Below are 19,093 nucleotides of genomic sequence, written 5' to 3'. Positions count from 1 at the left end.
TATTCATGGCCCCCTTCTGGGCAGACCTTTCTGGCTGGTGGCACCCCTGGGCTTTTTGGGGGTGGAGTGACCCCCTGCCAGCGGGTCAACAGATTAACCCCTTTTTTTGTCCGCTTCACCTCTTTAGGGCCTCTTTTTCAATTTAAAGGCACAGAGGAACTCTTGGGAAACAATCAATCATTGGTGAAGTTAGGCCTCGACGGCTGGAGGAGGAAGATAAAAATAATTACTGTCGAAGGTGTCACAGGTGTTTTATTTTGAAACTGCTTTGCGATTCAGGTACCAGTAATAGTGGAATAGTTCCCTGCATGGTTCCAGCGCTCAGAATAGATCCCAGACAGGAGAATCCAGTGTTGACGTCAACTACAGGGACATATTTTCCGAACTTATAATCTATAGGTGACTCCGAGTGCAAAGTTCAATCCCACAGGATTATAAAAGCATCATGGTTTCTTCGCCGGGGCTCCTGGAAACACAAGGTCCAATTTGATCCCTCGCGTCGTCTCAACGTGAGTCATGTCTGTGGTCTTCGCTGGCTGTCACCAAACTGTTCGTTGGACCCTTCGGGCAGTGATGTCACTATTTTGCTTGCTTTCATCTGCTCTGAGCTTGTGGTGTAGTGAGCGCAGGGCCTTCCCTTCCCATCAGCCGTGTGTGACATCACCAGTGCACCATTACTGCAAACAGCACATTAAATGACGACTCAAGCTTCATTAGGAGCACCGTGAAAAGGGCTGTAAACAGGGCCATAATGGGCCATTAAACCCTAAGCATTTACATGTTGCAAGAGGGACACCTAGTGGACGAAATATATTTATATTAAATATATATATATTAAAAAAATGAAGCAGGTAAATTTCTGTGAAGCAGGTAAATTGGTTTTCCTCCCAAATTCTCTTCTTTTTGTTTTGTCCAACATGCTCAAAAATGTTTTAGAAAGCAACTAATGGTGTTTTTATTTGTTTATCATCTTTAAACTGGTGTGCTTTGTTTAAAAAAAACAAAAAACAATGATAAAGTGTAAATGTTACAGAATAAATGTGTGAAATTCAGCAGGTTTTCATTGGTGATCCTAAAAGTGGCCTAATCACAGAAATCGCCCTATTAAGAAGGCTCTGATATGTCAAATCAACATATTAAATAAAAAAAAAAAAACGTTTTTAAAATGTTTGCCAAGCAGAGGAAAAAGAGATCACCCTGAAAGTCCCGGCCCTAAAATGACGCGTTATGCTGCAGCGAGACTTTTCTTCAAAAAGAGCCGGGGGAAGCAGGGCAGAGTTGATGAAAGATGAATTAGAAGCTGTGTATTCATGCTTTGGAACGGCCTAGTCAAATTCTAGGCTCAAATGTCAAAAGGGTATTTTGTGCCAAAGTCTTAATTACTTGCCATGGAATCAGGAAGGAGGTATCTTGAAGTCTTGTGCCCTTAAAAGTCCTGAAGTGGTAAAAGATGGAACATAGAACAACATGCAGAACAATCCGTATTACAACACGTATGAAGAGTTATTAGGTGTTTAGTGGATGTAAAAATGCAGCTAAAATGGAACAGAAAATAGTGAAAAAGTAACCAAAACAGAAGAAAAATATGTCATGATGATACAAAGTGAAATTTTTTGAGTTTTGGGGGCGGAAAATGCGCTTTACATTACTGGAGGTCAAACTGCAGCTCGTGAAAAAAATTAAATGGCAAACATCAATGTCCTCGTAACTTGACTAAGCTGATTTGACTAAGCTCTTTTGTGTGACCATGACAAACAAGCTCGCTGTTACCTGTCTCATGAGACATGTCAGAGATGAATAATGACTGCAGAGTGGGTAATGACGGCCGAGATGATTGACTCAGAAAAGAGAGAGAGACAGAGAGAGAGAGCTTGTGTTGCCTCACCTTGCAGTTAATCCTAGATGCTGAAAGATAAAAATGTGAAAACCAGTTGGACGTGTTCAAAGCGAATTCAGGAAAGCGAGACCGGATTCTTCCCTGGTACGGAGGTGTGGGAACGCCACAGTTCTTTAGTTGGCATCTTTCTCTCTTAGCACAGCTTTTATTTCTGCTGGTATAGATCAGTTGGAGGGCAGTCGGTCTGAGCCCACCCGACAGCTGGTACCACTTATGCTGCCAGCATTGTTTCCACAGATCACTCAGGAGTAACCTATTATTCCTCATCTGGCGCAGTCAGAGGTTGCTGTTGCTTTTATTTAATTTCGTACTTTTTCAAAGATAAAATGTGGGAGAATCAATGTGGCAGCCGCCTTTATAGATACAGCCATTAAAGACTTTGATGTAAACACAAGCACAGAGGAGGAGCACGCTGCCTGAACTTTGTTCCAAGGGGAAGTCAGTGGCCCTTTGTGTTATTATAAGGAAAGCCGTATGTGTCCCGCTTTGAACTTTAGCTGAAATCCACACAGTGTTTTATTCTCGGAAAGCCTAAACCAAAATGTTCACAGTCAGTGCTGCATGTTTTAAGCTGCTGGTTTACAACATGCGGATTATTCTCAGCTGCAATGTTACGATCAGCCACCTAGTGGCCATTGGTTGACTTACAGCCATCACTTCTCGTGCCAAAAGATACAAACAGCATTGGATTTGTACACATTTTGACTCTCAAAAAACCAAACATCAGAATTTATTTATGATTATTCTTATTATTATCCTTCAGATAATAATAAGAAAGTTGGCTTCCAATAAAATAAGGTTAATGAACAAATTTGTCCTCTACATTGTGCAGATTTATATATATACAAATAACTATTATAACCATAATAAAAATAATAATGAAGTCAGAAAGAATTAAGAAATTGCTTAAAACACAAAGGTAATAAATAAATACTAGCCTCAGCAGTTTTTTTTTATCTAGCATTGCAGTTTAACAAATGTTTGTTTTGTGAAGTCATTGTTTTGACTTTGATTGCAAACTACAAGTTTCATTCTTTTTTTTCTTTTTTTTAAGGCATACTGATTATCCCCTACTCCCCAAAAAACACCCAACAACAAATAATTAGAAATGTAAAAACAAAACAAAAAAAATCTTATAATAGATATAAAAAATGCCATGTTTCTTTTCAGTCATACAGCGTTTGTGGCTCCAAACGACTTCGCCAAGTTGGAGCGAAGGCTAAAATGACTCTTTAAAAGTTGCCGACTTCTGGTTCATCCCATAAAATCCAACCTTAAAATTTCAAGGGTTTGGAATCCTTTGCAACAACACTACAAAAACAGTCAAAGAATAGTTGTTCTTTTTTTTTTTTCTCTCATGCTATTCTCAGGAAAAGTATTGCGCATATTATTAAAGATTTTTTAAAGTGAACTGTACTGTAGCAACAAAGCAAACAGGCCTGCGCTGACGACCTCACTGCAGTCCAGTCTGCTCAACAGGAAACTGATGCTGCAGCAGATTCTGTAAACCTGCATTCAGGCTCTGTACGCGCTTGGAGCCTGAATGCATCCATGTATGCATTAGAGACGCGCGATAACAAAGGTCGATGTGTCATTTTTAATCTACACCTACATCTGCGCTGACCTACTTACTATGTCAAAGTTTACAGAAGAAAAACATCCGATCATCGCTAGAGTAGCAACCAGATGGTGGTGTTTAAGAAATACGTCATCACACTTTACTTCTCAGCACTTATTAAATAAATAAGCACCAGATTAAAAAAAAAATCTACACCAAGAAGTTCACATTTTAAACAAGGTCAAAAAAGAAGAATAGACGTTTTGCTAATTTAGAGAAATTCGGCTGCACATTGCTGTTTGAATCGTCGCTCTGCTGTGTCAGTACCGGGTGCTGCCTTGACAGCCACCAGGCGTTTAATTCTTTTGTTTAAAACTCTTCAGGTTTCGCAGGCTCAGCATTTTAAAAGCAAGAATAATTTTGTCCTTGAGCCGTTGTTCGGACCCCATAGTGACGAGATCACATGACATCTGGACAATAGACTGAGGGGAGCTTTAAACTCTGAACAAGTCACCAGCAATGATGCGTAGAGACAGAGGACCACGCGATTTTACAATCACTAGTGAATTCAGCATGCATATTTTCACATTGTCGGAGGAAACTAAGGCAGAAATTGTGCTAAGCCAGTTATAGTGATATATATGTGTTGCTAATATTTTATGTCCAAACAAACACTAAGTTCCTTGCACAAGTAGAGGAGTTAAATACATCTCCATAACAACCACTGGGGTAATAAGAAGCTATTACTTCTTTAAGTGATGCAAAACTCTGAACATGGGACGTTTCCCGACTCACGCACAAACAGAAGGAATTATTAAATATGTTTTCTGTAACATTGAAAATATGCCTTTGTAAAAAATACACAGATCTTTACTTAGCATTTGCACAACTGGTCTGTAAGCACTCACATTGTTTATTAACACCTTAAGGACGGTCTTGTTTCAGAATCACAGATCAGGAGCTGCAGCAAAGAATGACATCTTAGGGGTCGCCATAGAAAAAGTTAATACTCTCTTGTTAATTGTTTGGGAGTGATTCCAGGAAGAAGCTTTTGTTTTTGTCCTGTTGTCATAAAAACATGGATAGGTTGCTGAACTCTGTTGGGATCTCAACTAGAATCGTGGGTTTTAGTCAGAAGAAACTAAAGGGGTGTGAAATAAAGAACGCGTTTACGGAAAAGCACCTTATATTCACTGCTAAGCATGGTGGAGTACCTGTGATGCTTTGGGCCTACTTCTCTTCCAAAAGGTCTAGGAAGTTGTAGGGTTTCAATTTTGTCACCCCGATACTGCGCAAGTACAATAAAAGGTGATTTAAAGTGGCACTGTATTTTACAACGGAATACAAGAATAAAGTCATAATTTAAAGACTGAAGTTGTTATGAGAACTCCAACGAGAAAAAGCACTCTTTAAACAACGATAAAATGAAGAATGTTGTTGAGCATCTTATGTGTTGATAAAAAAAATTACTTTTAAAAACTACAACGAATCACTAATGGGACGGTACAAAAATTAAACACTTATTAGGGTACACAGTATTAGGGCCAGAGTAGGAGTAATTAAATTACGAGAATAAAGTAAAAGCATTTAAGTTTGAAATTATTTTTTCATTAGAGAAGCCAAATTAAAATAATAATTAAAAAAGTGATGGGTGCTGTATTTACGCACGGCCCCTTTAAATTCTTACTTCCGTGTTGGAAATCCCGCCCTCCCGTTTCCCATACAAACTCCTGTCGGCCTCGTTGTCCAGGTCTTGTGACTTTACAGCTCTGCCGTCAACATGAGCCGCTTGCTGGGGTTCACCTTCGTCTTGCTGGCTCTCGGTTCCTGCCGGGGGTTTTGGGACCACCACGTCGACGGAGAGCCCGAGCTCGTCTCCCAGCCCTCCAAATACGGCTCTCTGTGGCCTCTGCCGCAGAAGGTGCAAATTTCGGACGTCTCCTTCAAGCTGAGCTCCTCCAGCTTCAGCATCACCGATGCCAAACAGTCTGCAGCCGGCCCGAGCTGCGGCCTCCTTCAGCTGGCCTACAGGAGGTCTGGACATGGTTTTCTCTTTTGGGGGGACACTTCCGGTTTCCCAAATTATGTCTGTGATGCGTTCATGGACCTGTTTTGAGTCACGTCTGCCGTATCTCTTTCTGCAGGTACTATGAATACATATTTGGGGGCGCTAAAAGGCAGAAGGCGAACAAAGGCGCGAGGGTAGGTGCCACGGACCTGTTGGAGCTGCAGGTGTGGATCACATCACCTGACTCGGAGTGTGACGGTTACCCCAGTGCGTCTTCTGACGAGTCATGTGAGTCTCTTCCTCATTGATAACATTGTTTTGGATCAGCAGCACTTCATGTAAAAATGCCTTTTTCTACTTTGGAGAACTTGATTTTTTTTATGAGCAAATAAAAGGGGCAAAAGAAAATCCCACTTTTGCCTCTCTAAACCCACGTGAGCAGTTAAAGTTTGAATTTTATTTATGACTTATTTTCTGCAGGGTACAGATGATAAAGCAAAGCATTCCGCCTCTTTACTGTTTCATTTAGCATTGGTTTTGTTTACATATCGTCTATATAATGTGTGCATAGCAAATAAAAGTAACATTGATATTGCATTTCAACAACATAATGGCATTATTATTATTGTAACAATTTTAAAAGGGTTACATAAGATTTAAAACTTACCAATACTGGAGGTGAAGATAAGTTTTATCGTTTTCTTTTTTTTAAATGACTACATGAATTACAAAAAAACAAACCTTGGAAGACAAATTTCACTTTTGTGATCATATCGTAATTTCAGACAAAGAAATTAAAATTTTGTACATGTATTCAGTGGAAGGGGGAATATGCCAGGAATAGTAATAATAATTTACAAAATGACCCGTCATTGATAATCTGTCAATATATCTTCAGCTTTTCTAAAAGATTTGGCTCTGATGGGACCGAAATGACTTTAGATGAAGGTGAAATATTGTCTGGCGTTGGTTTGGCTCCATGTGATGGATCATTATCCTGCTGAAAGCCCCATTTTCAGGATTATCACTGAGTTTTGTTTTTTACCCCCAGCCGTTGTACATTCAAAAGCAAAAACAACAAAAACCTGTCTGTCTTTTTAGCTAATTAAAGCTTAAGGTCCCAGGGAAAGTCCTGTGAGCCTTTTCATAACACGAAAATGTGGAAAAGTTAAAAATAAAAATGACTGGCATTCCTCTTAAGCTACTGGTTGGTATGTGGTTGGTAATCATCATTGGAGACTAACTTGAAGGAATTCCAAGATGCCATCTCTTCAAACAGCGATCGTTGTTTTGTGGTTTTTATCTCCCTAAATTTGTGTTGTTTTTTTAAGACAGATCTTCTTCATCCTAGTCTTGTGTGACACAAATCAAATTGTGTTTAAGCCGTGGAAAAAAGTGTTGTATCGAGGGGTGGTAGTTCTGAAAACGTTCAAAGCTGCACCTTGAGATTGGCCTCCGTCTTTAAGAAACTCTCCTTTATCAGAATGACATGTTCTCTCGCCTTTCCCATTTTGAAGAGTGGCTAAATGAAGTATGCACATTGTATCTGCACACTGAAAATAGGAAGTATTGGATTGCTAAATAAAAAAAAAAACTTCCTAAAAACTCATCAGCTTAAACAATGTTTCAGTTTCATTTATTATTGAGTTGATTAGAAAAAACCTGGCCGCAGATTGTGACCCAAGTTACTAGGAAAGAACACATAAAACATCTCATCGAATACTTTAATTAAATGGTTTCTTTAAATTTTCGTTTTTCACCCTGATATTGTGCTTCTGCATTAAAAACTACATTTATTTAAAATTTTTAAAAAAATGGATCTTATGTTTTTAACTTTTATCTTATTAGTATATTTAAATGTAAAAGGTAATTATTATAGGCTTGATCTCTGCTGCTTTCTAGTAATGTGGGATCATGAAAATATTTTTGTGGAGCTGATCCCATTGTAGTGACAAAACTTGACCAATGAAGCGAAGGGAAGACTACCATCAGGGAATTGAGTCACAAGTTAATATTCAGCATGACACACTTAGATAATCTTATCTGATGAAATGTTAAACACGCCATGGTGACATTTTTCAGTGAGCGATTTAGCTCCATTTGATCTCATATTTGATGTAAAGAGGAATTTGTAAAAAAAATTTTAAAAAGATGTGCTTGAGCAAGTGAATACACTGCATGCATCCTTTTCCAAGAACAGCAATCTCACTAATAACGGGAAGGAGGAAGTAAAGATTACCTGCAAAGCAAAATCAAGGATTAATCCAGACCAAATGTTACAATCGTGATTTGACTTCCTGGAAAGCTTTATCAGGTCGTACTACGACTGTTTGTTTCTGCAGATGAGCTGACCGTGGATCAGCCATTCGCTGTCCTGAAAGCACCGAAGGTTTGGGGAGCCCTGCATGGTAGGAGTTTATTTACCCATGTGCCTGGTTTTAAATCATCATCAAATGACGAGTACATTACGTTTTAAATGAACTTTGATTGGACTCTGATTCCTTTCTCTCTGTTTCGCTTAAAGCAATTGGCTGTGCTTTGTGAAAGTATTCACAGCCAAATATCAGGGGGTTTTCCAGATGGGGTTGAATTTACTTTGAAATATGTATTTTACGTTGTTTTCTTCGTTTTGAGGTCTGGAGACGTTCAGCCAGTTGGTCTATGAGGACGAGTACAGAGCTGTAAGTGAGACAGATGAATTGTGGTGAACACAAGTGTTTAAGCTGCAGTTCATGTTGTTTCTGCAACTTTTTTCCAGAAAACCATCAATTCGACGGTTATCAGCGACTTCCCAAGATTTGCTCACCGTGGCGTCTTGCTGGACACGTCACGGCATTTCCTTCCAGTTAAAGTCATCCTGACAAATCTGGTACACAAACCACCTGTTTATGTACTAAGTAGTTAATTTGTCTTAACTTTTTAAAAATGTATTCCATGTTACTTCACCCTGCAGGAAATCATGGCGATGAATAAATTTAACGTCTTCCACTGGCACATCGTTGACGATCAGTCTTTTCCCTACTTGAGCCAGACGTTCCCAAACTTGAGCCAAAAGGTTCCAGAACAAACATATTATCAGTGTTGACCATAATGTTTCATGTCCCTATGTTGATATAAACGTATCCCATCACAATGTTGACAGGGCGCTTACCACCCGTACACCCACGTGTACACACCCGCCGATGTGAAAATGGTGATTGAGTTTGCCCGCCTCAGAGGCATAAGGGTGGTCTCTGAGTTTGACACCCCAGGACACACGCAGTCTTGGGGTAAAGGTGGGTTCTCTAGTCGTTGCCGTCCACGTTTAGTTTCAGCTTCTACATTCTCCTGATGTCCGCCTCCGTGCGTTTGCTTCTCAGGTCAACCTGACCTGCTCACGCCTTGCTACTCGGGCTCGAAGCCCTCTGGCACCTTCGGACCGGTGAACCCCATCCTCAACTCCACCTACGACTTCATGAAGCAGTTCTTCAAAGAGATCAGTGAAGTTTTCCCCGACGCTTACGTTCACCTGGGAGGTGACGAGGTGCCTTTCTCGTGCTGGTGAGAAATCCTGATCCGTCTAATAGACCAGAGAGATGTTGGCGGCTGTTATCTACTTATTTATTATCTTTACAGGCAGTCCAATCCAGACATTCAGAAGTTCATGGAGCAACAAGGCTTTGGAACGGACTACAGGAAACTGGAGTCCTTCTACATCCAAAAGTATGCATCTTGTTTTATTTTCTTCTTTAGAAAATATTCATGCATTTCTTTTATTGATTGATTTTTTTTTTTCATATGATAGACTTCTGGACATTGTCGCTGCTACCAATAAAGGCTACATCGTCTGGCAGGAGGTCTTTGACAATGGAGTTAAGGTATCCTCTATTTTCCTTATTTTTGTAAAGTGAATGCAAAATTTGTTACTTAAAATAGTGTAAAATGATAGTTAAAACCAAATCTGATGTTTTTAATGTCTGCTTTTATTGAACAATTTAGAAAAAGTTTATTGATATGGTCTGCAGATGGTTCGAAGTTGTTTAATGTTTTCCCAACCAATCCCAGGTGTTGGTTTGGCCCGCTAATTGCAACATTCTCACAATCAGCTGAAGCTGTCGAAATTTTGTGCTGCATTATCAACAAGCCATATCAAAACAGAATGCTAGTACTAGCATTTTTCTGCTGCAGATGTAAATGGGAGCATTTTTATAATTTATATTTTACAGCACAAGCAGTTTGTGTCAATTCAAGACAGCTTTGATGATTTGGTATCTAGTACAAAGAAAACAAAAACTTATTGCTGTTTTTCTGTCTTTTTGGGAAAATGGACAAAACATGCGGCTTCTTTGTAAATTCTGTACGAAGCTCAGCTACAGTTCATTCTGAAAATATTTGGGTATTGATTTAAATTTGTATGTAGCTGCTCAATCAGTTTAAGCAGCAGATAAAACAAGCATCTCTACTGACAATTGTTTTACAATAAGTAAAAAGTAATAAATAAAAAATCACCCGGAAATATTCAATTTATTTCTTTTTTCCCCTCCAACTAGTTACCTTCTTTCTTTTCAAGCTATGTTTTCCGTATGCAAGTTAAAAGACATGAGTTTGACTTGTAACTATTGCAGCTGAAGCCCGACACGGTAGTGCACGTGTGGATCGGCAGTGGGACTAACTCAGAGATGAGCAAAGTGACAGCAGCGGGATACACCACCATCCTCTCTGCCCCATGGTACTTAGATTATATTAGCGTGGGACAGGACTGGCGGAAGTACTACAGTGTTGAGCCGCTCAACTTCGACGGTCAGTTTTAGTCGTTAATAAGAATAATGATGAAGATAAAGATGGTGATTATTTCTTTTCCTTTTTTTTTCAATCATCTCATGATTGAACTTCGGTCAGTTTTAGTCGTTAATAAGATAAAGATGGTGATTATTTCTTTTCCTTTTTTTTTCCAATCTCATGATTGAAGGAGGGGGATCACTTTTCAGTTTGTTTTTGTTCAACAGGCTTAAATTTAAAGAAACTGTACAGTTGTGACAACAAAAGTCAGTGTGTGAACATGTGGCAGTGTGGTTGGTGGTTTTACTTCTTTATTTGCGTATTTTGCCCGACTGGGCGACTTCAATCTTTGTTTTTACAGTGATCAGATCAGTCAACGTTCACATTAGCATTTTCCTTGGAAATGCACACTTTCTAGTTTCAATCTGTCTTCCTCTTTGTATATGTGTGTGTGCTCTGTAGCTGAAACCAGACACACTAATCCACATTTGGAAAGGAACCCAGGAGGCATACCAGTCTGAGATGGCAAGAATTACGTTGGTAGGGTACAAGACCCTGCTGTCCGCTCCCTGGTACCTGAACCGTATCACCTATGGCCAGGACTGGTCGGGCTTTTACAGAGCCGATCCACAAGATTTTCAGGGTTTGTGTCCACATGATATGTATATATATATATATATATATATTATATATATATTTTTTTTTTTTATCTTCTTGTTGCTTGAAAACCTTCCCGTTTTGTCTGGTTACGCCTCACCTGGTTGCAACTGCCTTGTTCCTGCACTTAGAAGCTAGTGCTAGCATTGCCACACAGCGAGCATATGCAGCTAGCATGTTAGCCAAGCAGCGATTGGCTAACGGCCTCTGGACTTTATTTACTAAAGATCGCAGGCTAGACTGTAACCAATTCATGTTTTCCAACAGTCCCATTACATAAGAAGTTTTATTGCTGCAAATGTCTAAAAGTCAAAAGGTTTCAAGACTCTTTGACGCAGCATGCAAAAGGTTAATGGATCAGGATTGTTTGCAGAAAGATTCATGAATCAACCACTTTCCTCCTGAGATAGAGCTGGGCAAAGATCAATGGAGCACAGCCCATTGCTTATCAAGCTGTCAGTTTGATGAGTAAAAATGAAAATTCCTCGGAGAGAGAAATGTTTTCTCGCATTGAGATGTGACCTTTTCAAGTGTTAAAATAATTTTTCAAATATCAAAGTGTTAACAATGTAAACACTTTGATATTTGAGAAAAACTAGATCCAAGACTTTGAATTTCAACCAGTTGGTGAGAAATCTGGCTCAAATTTCTTTCAATAGGAGACAAAACACAAGAACCAGGAACGTTTGAAAAATATTTAGATAGTATGGATTTGCATGGATTTTCGTCACTATTCTGTACAAAACACGGGGAATGCATTGATTATTATCAGCAGTACTACACTTACCCTGCTTCATTATTAAGCCGGCGTTTGGCTAAAATGAAGCAAAATCTAAAACTGACCCAGTGTTGTCACTCTTGTGCAAACTTTTGTAAGCCTGTTGAATAAAGAGCAGGAAAATGTGCTTGTGCTTATGAAAAGGAAGCTGAATTTACTGAAAACATGCTTTTAAAAAAAACAGGAACTGAAGAACAAAAGAAGCTTGTGATTGGTGGAGAGGCCTGTCTGTGGGGAGAGTATGTGGACGCTACGAATCTGACACCGAGACTCTGGTAAAATATGTCTCTTAGCTTATTTTAACGAAGGTTTTTTTTCACTTTTTGTCATGTTTGTAGGCACAGACTTCTTTAGTCTATTTTTGTCGTGTTAAGGGATCAACACAAAGTAGTGCATAATTGTAAAAGAACAAGAAAAACATACATGGCTTTTAAATTGTGCTGAGACTTAATATGCAATATAAACCACATTTTTCAGACTTTTCCTTAACAATTATGAACCTTGTTATTGTTGGTCTGTTGCATCAAAATCCTGTCTACCAAACAGGAAGGTTTCTGGTTGTACAAGTTCAAGGGGTGTTAATTAGGGATGGGCATTTATTATATCGTTTATCGTGACACAATTTTTAAATTTTGATTTATCGCTGTCACGATAAATTCCAGTTAATGTTTAAAAATGGACTAAAATATATGTATTTTTAACTAATTTCTTCTTTTTTTTATGTTCCATGTGAGCATTAATAAAAATGTGATTAAATGAAGTCCCGATATGCAGATTAGTGATATGAATCACATCTCTCAGTATGTGGCTTCCTGAAGAAGCTCTTTTCAAGTGGGAATATTTTTCAAGAACATTTCATGTTTGTGGGTTTATGAATTGTGCACCATGCAGTTATCTAAAAAAGAAAGTAAGGCATAGTGGTTTTTTTTTTTATTATTATTATAATTTTCTCAATGGTACTTTTAAATTTTTTTTCCCGAAGCACTGTGAGCACAAATAAGATCAGAATGCTATTTTATATTTCCTTAGGCCTCGAGCCAGTGCTGTAGCAGAGCGGCTGTGGAGCGCCAAAGAGGTCACAGACATTGGCGACGCCTTCACTAGACTTTCTCTTCACCGCTGTCGCTTGGTAGAGTAAGTATCGAGGAATTGTTCAAGTACTTAACGGATATTATTACTTATTGCAAGAGACATTAGGAATTGTTTTTGTTTTCTTTCCTCTTTTCTGCAAGGCGTGGGATACCAGCTGAGCCGCTGTCTCCCAGCTTCTGCCTGCATGAATACAAGGGCGTCTGAGTGCTGACGTGCTGATCTGGCAACCGAAAAGGGAAAGCACACATGCGCTCACAATCAACCTTTATGCTTGGTTTGTAAAATTGGAGAATCGAAAGAGGAGCTCCTGCTTCAGAGCTGCCAATGTACTTATTGAATGTGATTCACAAATCTTATGTTCCATGTCGATATGAATAATTATTTTCTATATGTGTTTGTTAGTGGGAATGTTTCTTAAGATTTCAATAAATTATGAAATTGTAATTGCTTCTGTGTTTTTGTTTTTATTAGCAAAAACTATACAGAAATACAGCGGCCATGAATTCATTTAGCAGCATAGCAGAAGCATGATATTGTCCTCTTTCAATGTATTCTCAGTATTTACCATATTAAATAGCTTCTTTTTTTTTTCCAGAAGATGTGAAGAAAACTGTAAAAATATGTGATCACATCAGACCGGACATTCTTTTAAGAAGTGTGCTCTGGTCATGGGGGTTCATGGCTTCGTAGGCGTCCAGCTCCATTGAGAAAGTGGCGTTCCCAGAGGTCACAGTTCGCAGGACCGTGGAATAGCCCTTTAACCCGTAAAAGATTAAATCATTAAATGAAGAGTTGAGACAGATATATCATTTAAATCATGCTGAATCTCACCATCATTTCAGCCAGGGGCACAGTTGCCAGCAGCATCTTATTGTCAAGGCGACTCTGGATCTCTCTGACGGTCCCCCGTCTTTGGGCCAGGTCCCCCAGCACCGAGCCGAGGTGCTCCTCCCCGACGGTGACCTCCAGGGACATGATGGGCTCCAGGACCTGTCCCCCCGCCAGCCTCATGGCCTGGGTTCCCAAAGCGACACCGTTAACGCGATGCCTTCTTCAACGTACTGCGCTTTTTAACGTGAACAAACATTCTCGGTCTACCTTCAGCATGCAACGGGACACGCAGGCCGACACCATGGCTGCAGACGTCCCCGGTTCCACGGAAACGCTGTGGATCAGAGAGGTGACTCCCCAGACAGGGTAACCCAGCAGCGGGCCTGGAGGGTGGATCATATTTGAAAGATTTACGGTGAATCAATATGTCTTTGAATATCCTGTTTGTGTCTTCTGAGTTCAATAGCAAATTTCTTTTCATGTGATATAAGTTTATCATTCTTTCTGCTCCTTTCTCATTCATATCTTTTTAGTTACATGAGCCATTCATATTTATTATTGAGTGAATAAAAGAAAATGAAAGGGGGTTATAAAAAACCAAAAACTCAGTTTCCAGGGCTTTAACAAAAAGCCGCCTCATTCAGCGAGTGCAGACTGACATCCTGAATTTGGATTTTTTTTTCTCATTTTGTTGAAAATTTATAATACTAACCGTTACCTTGGTGTTGTGATGTTTTATGTTTAAGAATAAGGAAGAATTATCAAAGCTGCTTTTACCTTGGAGGTATGAGCTGTGCACTCCGTTTTCCACAGCCTCTTTTATTTCTGGCTGGATCTGCACTTGTAGTTCTGTAAATGCTACTTCACACGAAGCTGAGTCCACCGGTCTGACGGTCAGACTGACCGACACAAGATGCCTTCTGTCCCCTACGGTTCGGTCCAGTGTGTCTAACAAAGGCGCATTCATTAGATGATATTTTCAGTCTTCCAGAAATGAACGTTAAAGCGGCGTACCTGCAGTGGAGGCTTCCTGAAGGATGGTTTCTCTGTAGGCCACCTGCAGCGGCCCAAGGTAAGTCTCGATGCCGTATTCCCGTCTGATTCGGTCGTGGATGATGTCGATGTGCAGCTCTCCCATCCCGCACAGGATGGTCTTGGCACCGAAGGAAAACGGGACCTTTAAAGTTAACGTGCTGTGCTTTGGACAAAACTCTAGCCGCTCCAAAAAAAATGCCACTACCTGACCAGAATCAGGGTCAACTCTGACTTTCAGGCTGGGGTCTTCTCTCTGCAGGCAGTTGAGTGCATTCTCCAGATCTTTTAGTGAAGAAAGAAAGTTTGAAAAACTGGAAAATTTTCGGGAATGAAGATAAACACTATACTAAAATTGTCTCTTTACGGGAATACATATTGAAGTATTTTGGTGGGGTTTCATGCGGGAGATCAACACAAAGCGGTGCAAGAATTGATATGAAAATGTTTTTATAAATTTGGGATGAGAGTTTTTGTTGCAACACAAATAATTTTTTTCTTTTATTAGCCTTTTTGGTTTGTTTTAAAAGAAAATTGTTGCTGGGAACAAACTAAAAACATTCTATAGATTTATAGACCGAGTAAATAGAAAGCAATTTTGTCCCAAAAAGCTAAATAATTGCAAATATTACTATCAGACGAGTGCTTTGTATGTTATGGTGTATGTCATGCTTAATTTTCATTAAAATAATACATTATTTTAAAAATCTATTGTTGCATGGGCAAGATAGAGGGAATTTGTGATCATATTTTAATTCAGGGAAAAAAAGAGAAGAAATTGCGTGATTGTAGCACCGACCTGCCTGCTTGGCCATGGTGGGGGGTTCTATGGTGCAGAAGAAGACGGGATCTGGGACTTCCACCCCAGACAGGACGACGCCGATGTCGGCGTGGTCTCCACGCTTTGTCCCCGTCCCGCCGTCGCTCTGCGCTCGACGAGCAGCGGCGGCCGCGGACGCCTTGGAGGAAACGATGGTGTCTCCCGTGACCGTCTGACGTGAAAGAGAAAACCGTGAGAAGACTCTTTAATATTTGGAAAAGGCGTGGGGGAATACACGGGTCACCTGCTTCAGTCCTACGGTCAGGGCGATGTTCCCCGCACTCATGGAGGGGATTTCAATGTGCTGGTCAGCGAACGGCACCAGCAGTCGGCTCATCCTCTCCCTGCAAACAGAACACGACCGTCACTCGCAAGAATAAGCGACGCCGCGGCTGCTGGGATGGAAAAGACATACGTGCTGTTCCGGTTTATGTTGTGGACGGCCGTCTGTGCTTTCAGAGTTCCGGAGTAGATCCTGAGGAAGACCAGCGGACCGCGCTGCTTGTCATGGAGAACCTTAAAGGCCAAGGCGCACAGGTCGTCTTTGTACCACCGTCTGCTGGTCGAATGCAGACATGTAATTGTCATGAAAAAGAATAATGTATTTTTTATTTTGGAGAGGAACTATTCTTACCGTGATATTTTGTCATGATTTTCAATAAGTAAACTAAAACATGTTAGATTTTTAGTATAACACTTTTCCAATATAATATTCCCCCCCCTTATCAATTTCCGTATCTTTGCCAAAGAGGACATAACAAATATAAGGTTCTCCATATAATTTGACATAAAATTACTGGAACGGGTTTCAGAGGTCACTCACACCAGGTCATGGTGCCGTTCATTAGGAGCAGGTAGGTAAGCAGTGATGGCGTCCAAAAGAGGCTGAACGCCTTTGTTTTTCAGAGAGCTCCCGCACAGCACCGGGACGCCTTTCCGGGCCAGGGTCACGCGCCGCACAGCTTCCTGTAGCTGGACCATCAGATTTAACACAGGTAAGTTCGTAAAGTATTATTACATCTGAACACAAAGTTCTGTTTTAGGTCAGTGCAATGGAAGACTTGCTTTGTCTGTGGGAACGGCCTCAAAATTGTCACCGAAATCCGTTATTAGCAGCTCTGCAAATTCATCGTCCAGATCAGCCATCTGGGATTCAGAGAAGAAGAAGAAAAAAAAAAAAAACGCTCATCAAACGCCGTTCTTTTTTTTTAAAGTTACTTGTTGCTGCGAATTTCAGGATGCACCTGCTCAATGAGCGCCGTCCTGGCCTCACCGGCTGCTTCCAGGAGCTCTGGATCTTCGGATGGGCCGAGAGATTTGGCTTCAAATGTTCGTCCATCGTCTTGTGTCGAAGTCAGGTTCCATATGAGCTTCTGATTGGTCAACAAGTCCACCACACCTGTGAAGTTCTTACCGCTGCCGATTGGAATCTAGACAGGAACGGATTTAGGAGAAGCTTGCAGTAAAACCTCATATTTATTTACAAAGATGTTTATGTTGCAGCTGAAGACAAGAATTGGAAATAAATTTAGACAGAAAGTTGATGTGCATATGTACCTGCAGGAGGACTGGAGTGGCTTTCAGTTTCAGTCTTATGCTCTCCATTGAGAAATTTAGGCTGTAAAAAAAATGTAATAAAACATAGCTCCATTTTTAATATCACCTTCTCTGAGTTTGCAGAAGACAAGATGCCTAAGTCACTTACTCTGCAGTAGGTTTGTCCATCTTATTCAGGAAACAAACGCAGGGTATATGGTGCTTCTCTGCTTGCCTCCACACGGTCAATGTTTGGGCCTGTTGGGGTTTTCAAAGGCAGCGGAAGTTGCTAACTCCATGGGTAAAATGTATTTTAAAATTTAAATATATATGCATATATATTTGCTGTGCCAACCTCAACGCCGGCAGACGAGTCAAACACGGCAACAGCCCCGTCAAGAACACGGAGCGCCCGTTCCACCTCCAGAGTGAAGTCAACATGTCCTGCAAACACACAAATTTCCACTTTCATTTGAATATTTTAGGTTTAACAAGTTGTTTTTTTTTTGTCTTTTTTTCTAATGTATTTACCTGGCGTATCTATGAGGTTTATGCGATGGCTTTTCCAATCAAAAGTGACCGCTGCCGACTGGATGGTGATGCCACGTTCCCTCTCTTGAGCCATGAAATCCGTGACCGTGTCCCCGTCGTCCACGTCTGACGGAAACAAAAGCGCCAACGGTTCAAACCATGGAAAACAGGCGTCCACCCGTTGCTGCCTGTGTCTGACGCACACCTCCTAATGCCCTCGTATAGCCAGAGTAATACAGCATCCTCTCTGTTGTGGTCGTCTTTCCTGCGTCGATGTGAGCCATGATGCCGATGTTTCGGATCCTGCAGAAACACAGCACACCTTCACACCGATCTCCTAATAGAACGTGCAGCAAATGGCCAATAAAAATAGCCTGCTAAATAAAAACGCCTTACTTGGAAATGTCGGGGTTGAGCACAGCCCGCAGAGATTTGATATCATCTGTGAGAGTTAGCAAGAAGGGAAATGCTGAGTGTTTGACAAAAATCCAAATTAATCGATGGTGTATTTACTTTTTTTTTTTTAAGAAAATTAATCATTTTGTCATAAATGCACCAAAATAACTAGAGGTTAACTGCTTAATTTGTACATCACAACTTACTGGAAGACAACAAACAAAATTTAAATTTACATAAATTCATTGAATGCTTTGCAAATGTATTTTCAACTCTTGAACTTTTCATTTCATGACATCGCAGACCCAAGCTGTCAATGTATTTAGTTGGGCTTTTTTTGCATCTAAAAAGTGTAGCACGCAAATGTGTAAACCTACTTTAATTTAATACCCTCGAATAAAATCTACTTAAATAAATGATACTTTGATGAATCTCGAAAAGCCTTTTCAGAGAAGCAGAGATCCACAGCTTAGGAGATCAAATCTGTTGGCACAACAATTACTCACTGGGTTCTCAACAAATATGGCCTTGACCAAAGAATAATAATAGCAGATATAGGATCCTCATTTGAAGTGGCAAAGTGACAAAATGAACATATAACTTAATTCCAAGCTGCACGGAGGATATTCTTGTAAATCCTTAAACACCCAACACAAACTTTAAAACATTTTTAAACGATGAAGGTAAAAATAAATCCCAAACAGTCTTTAAAAAAAATAACTTAAGGAATGTGGCAATATATTCTACCATAGTAATCCTGATTAAGCTTAAAAGAATGCATCCACAGCGCCCTTTAGTAGTGATGAACATATTTGTATGAAGTTGTCACACCTGGTAGAGCGACATAATGTCTTCTCAAATACCAGCTCAGTCTCCATCTGCAGCTTTGTGGTCCAGCTCTCAACCGTGTCTGTGAAGGACAGCGTTATTAATCGGATCAGTAAATATTTATGTGAAATAAATATGACGCGTCTTACCCATATGATCCTCTGTAAGGCTCTAGCAGACATCTCTGGTTGTGCTAAAAGCTCCTTCCTGCCTTTCTGTCACAGCTTTAAAGACAATGAAAGTGGACGACGAGCTGCCACCTCATTCGTTACAGAAGAAATAGAAATAATTTATTTGAATAATACAGAGAAGGAAGTGTATTAAAGTACCCTTGAGGCCAGAATCATTTTTTACTCATAAGTCTCGTTTAA

At 40.1% G+C, this 19,093-nt stretch overlaps 2 protein-coding genes across 3 annotated transcripts; one reads left to right on the top strand and one right to left on the bottom strand.

Annotated features, from left to right (window-relative positions):
• Positions 1 to 5,162: 5,162 nt before the first annotated feature.
• Positions 5,163 to 13,192, top strand: hexb (hexosaminidase B (beta polypeptide)). 2 transcript variants are annotated; one of them, XM_055052587.1, is made up of 14 exons: positions 5,163 to 5,489; positions 5,600 to 5,751; positions 7,806 to 7,871; positions 8,098 to 8,144; positions 8,222 to 8,332; positions 8,417 to 8,518; positions 8,606 to 8,738; positions 8,823 to 9,003; positions 9,079 to 9,165; positions 9,248 to 9,320; positions 10,684 to 10,864; positions 11,841 to 11,931; positions 12,686 to 12,790; positions 12,889 to 13,192. In XM_055052587.1, the coding sequence occupies exons 1-14, from the start codon at positions 5,236 to 5,238 to the stop codon at positions 12,950 to 12,952; spliced, it is 1,647 nt and encodes a 548-aa protein (XP_054908562.1). In that variant the 5' UTR covers positions 5,163 to 5,235; the 3' UTR covers positions 12,953 to 13,192. The 2 variants fall into 2 exon arrangements, with proteins under 2 accessions (XP_054908562.1, XP_054908563.1); XM_055052588.1 differs by lacking the exon at positions 10,684 to 10,864 and adding an exon at positions 10,068 to 10,242.
• A 35-nt stretch (positions 13,193 to 13,227) lies between these two features.
• Positions 13,228 to 19,088, bottom strand: gfm2 (GTP dependent ribosome recycling factor mitochondrial 2). The gene is made up of 20 exons (XM_055052586.1): positions 18,872 to 19,088; positions 18,726 to 18,804; positions 17,895 to 17,940; positions 17,704 to 17,801; positions 17,499 to 17,624; positions 17,323 to 17,411; positions 17,137 to 17,225; positions 16,989 to 17,049; positions 16,676 to 16,861; positions 16,497 to 16,577; positions 16,255 to 16,403; positions 15,847 to 15,987; positions 15,676 to 15,775; positions 15,411 to 15,603; positions 14,820 to 14,896; positions 14,594 to 14,732; positions 14,357 to 14,527; positions 13,847 to 13,962; positions 13,580 to 13,762; positions 13,228 to 13,503 (listed from the first exon to the last, which is right to left on the bottom strand). The coding sequence occupies exons 1-20, from the start codon at positions 18,902 to 18,904 to the stop codon at positions 13,375 to 13,377; spliced, it is 2,286 nt and encodes a 761-aa protein (XP_054908561.1). The 5' UTR covers positions 18,905 to 19,088; the 3' UTR covers positions 13,228 to 13,374.
• Between the last annotated feature and the right edge of the window lie 5 nt (positions 19,089 to 19,093).

The sequence above is a fragment of the Poeciliopsis prolifica genome, unplaced genomic scaffold (assembly GCF_027474105.1).
Source record: "Poeciliopsis prolifica strain line A6 unplaced genomic scaffold, Auburn_PproV2 SCAFFOLD035, whole genome shotgun sequence".
NCBI lineage: Eukaryota > Metazoa > Chordata > Actinopteri > Cyprinodontiformes > Poeciliidae > Poeciliopsis > Poeciliopsis prolifica.
Note: the sequence above shows the minus strand (reverse complement) of the source record. Positions and strands in the feature narration are given on the sequence as shown.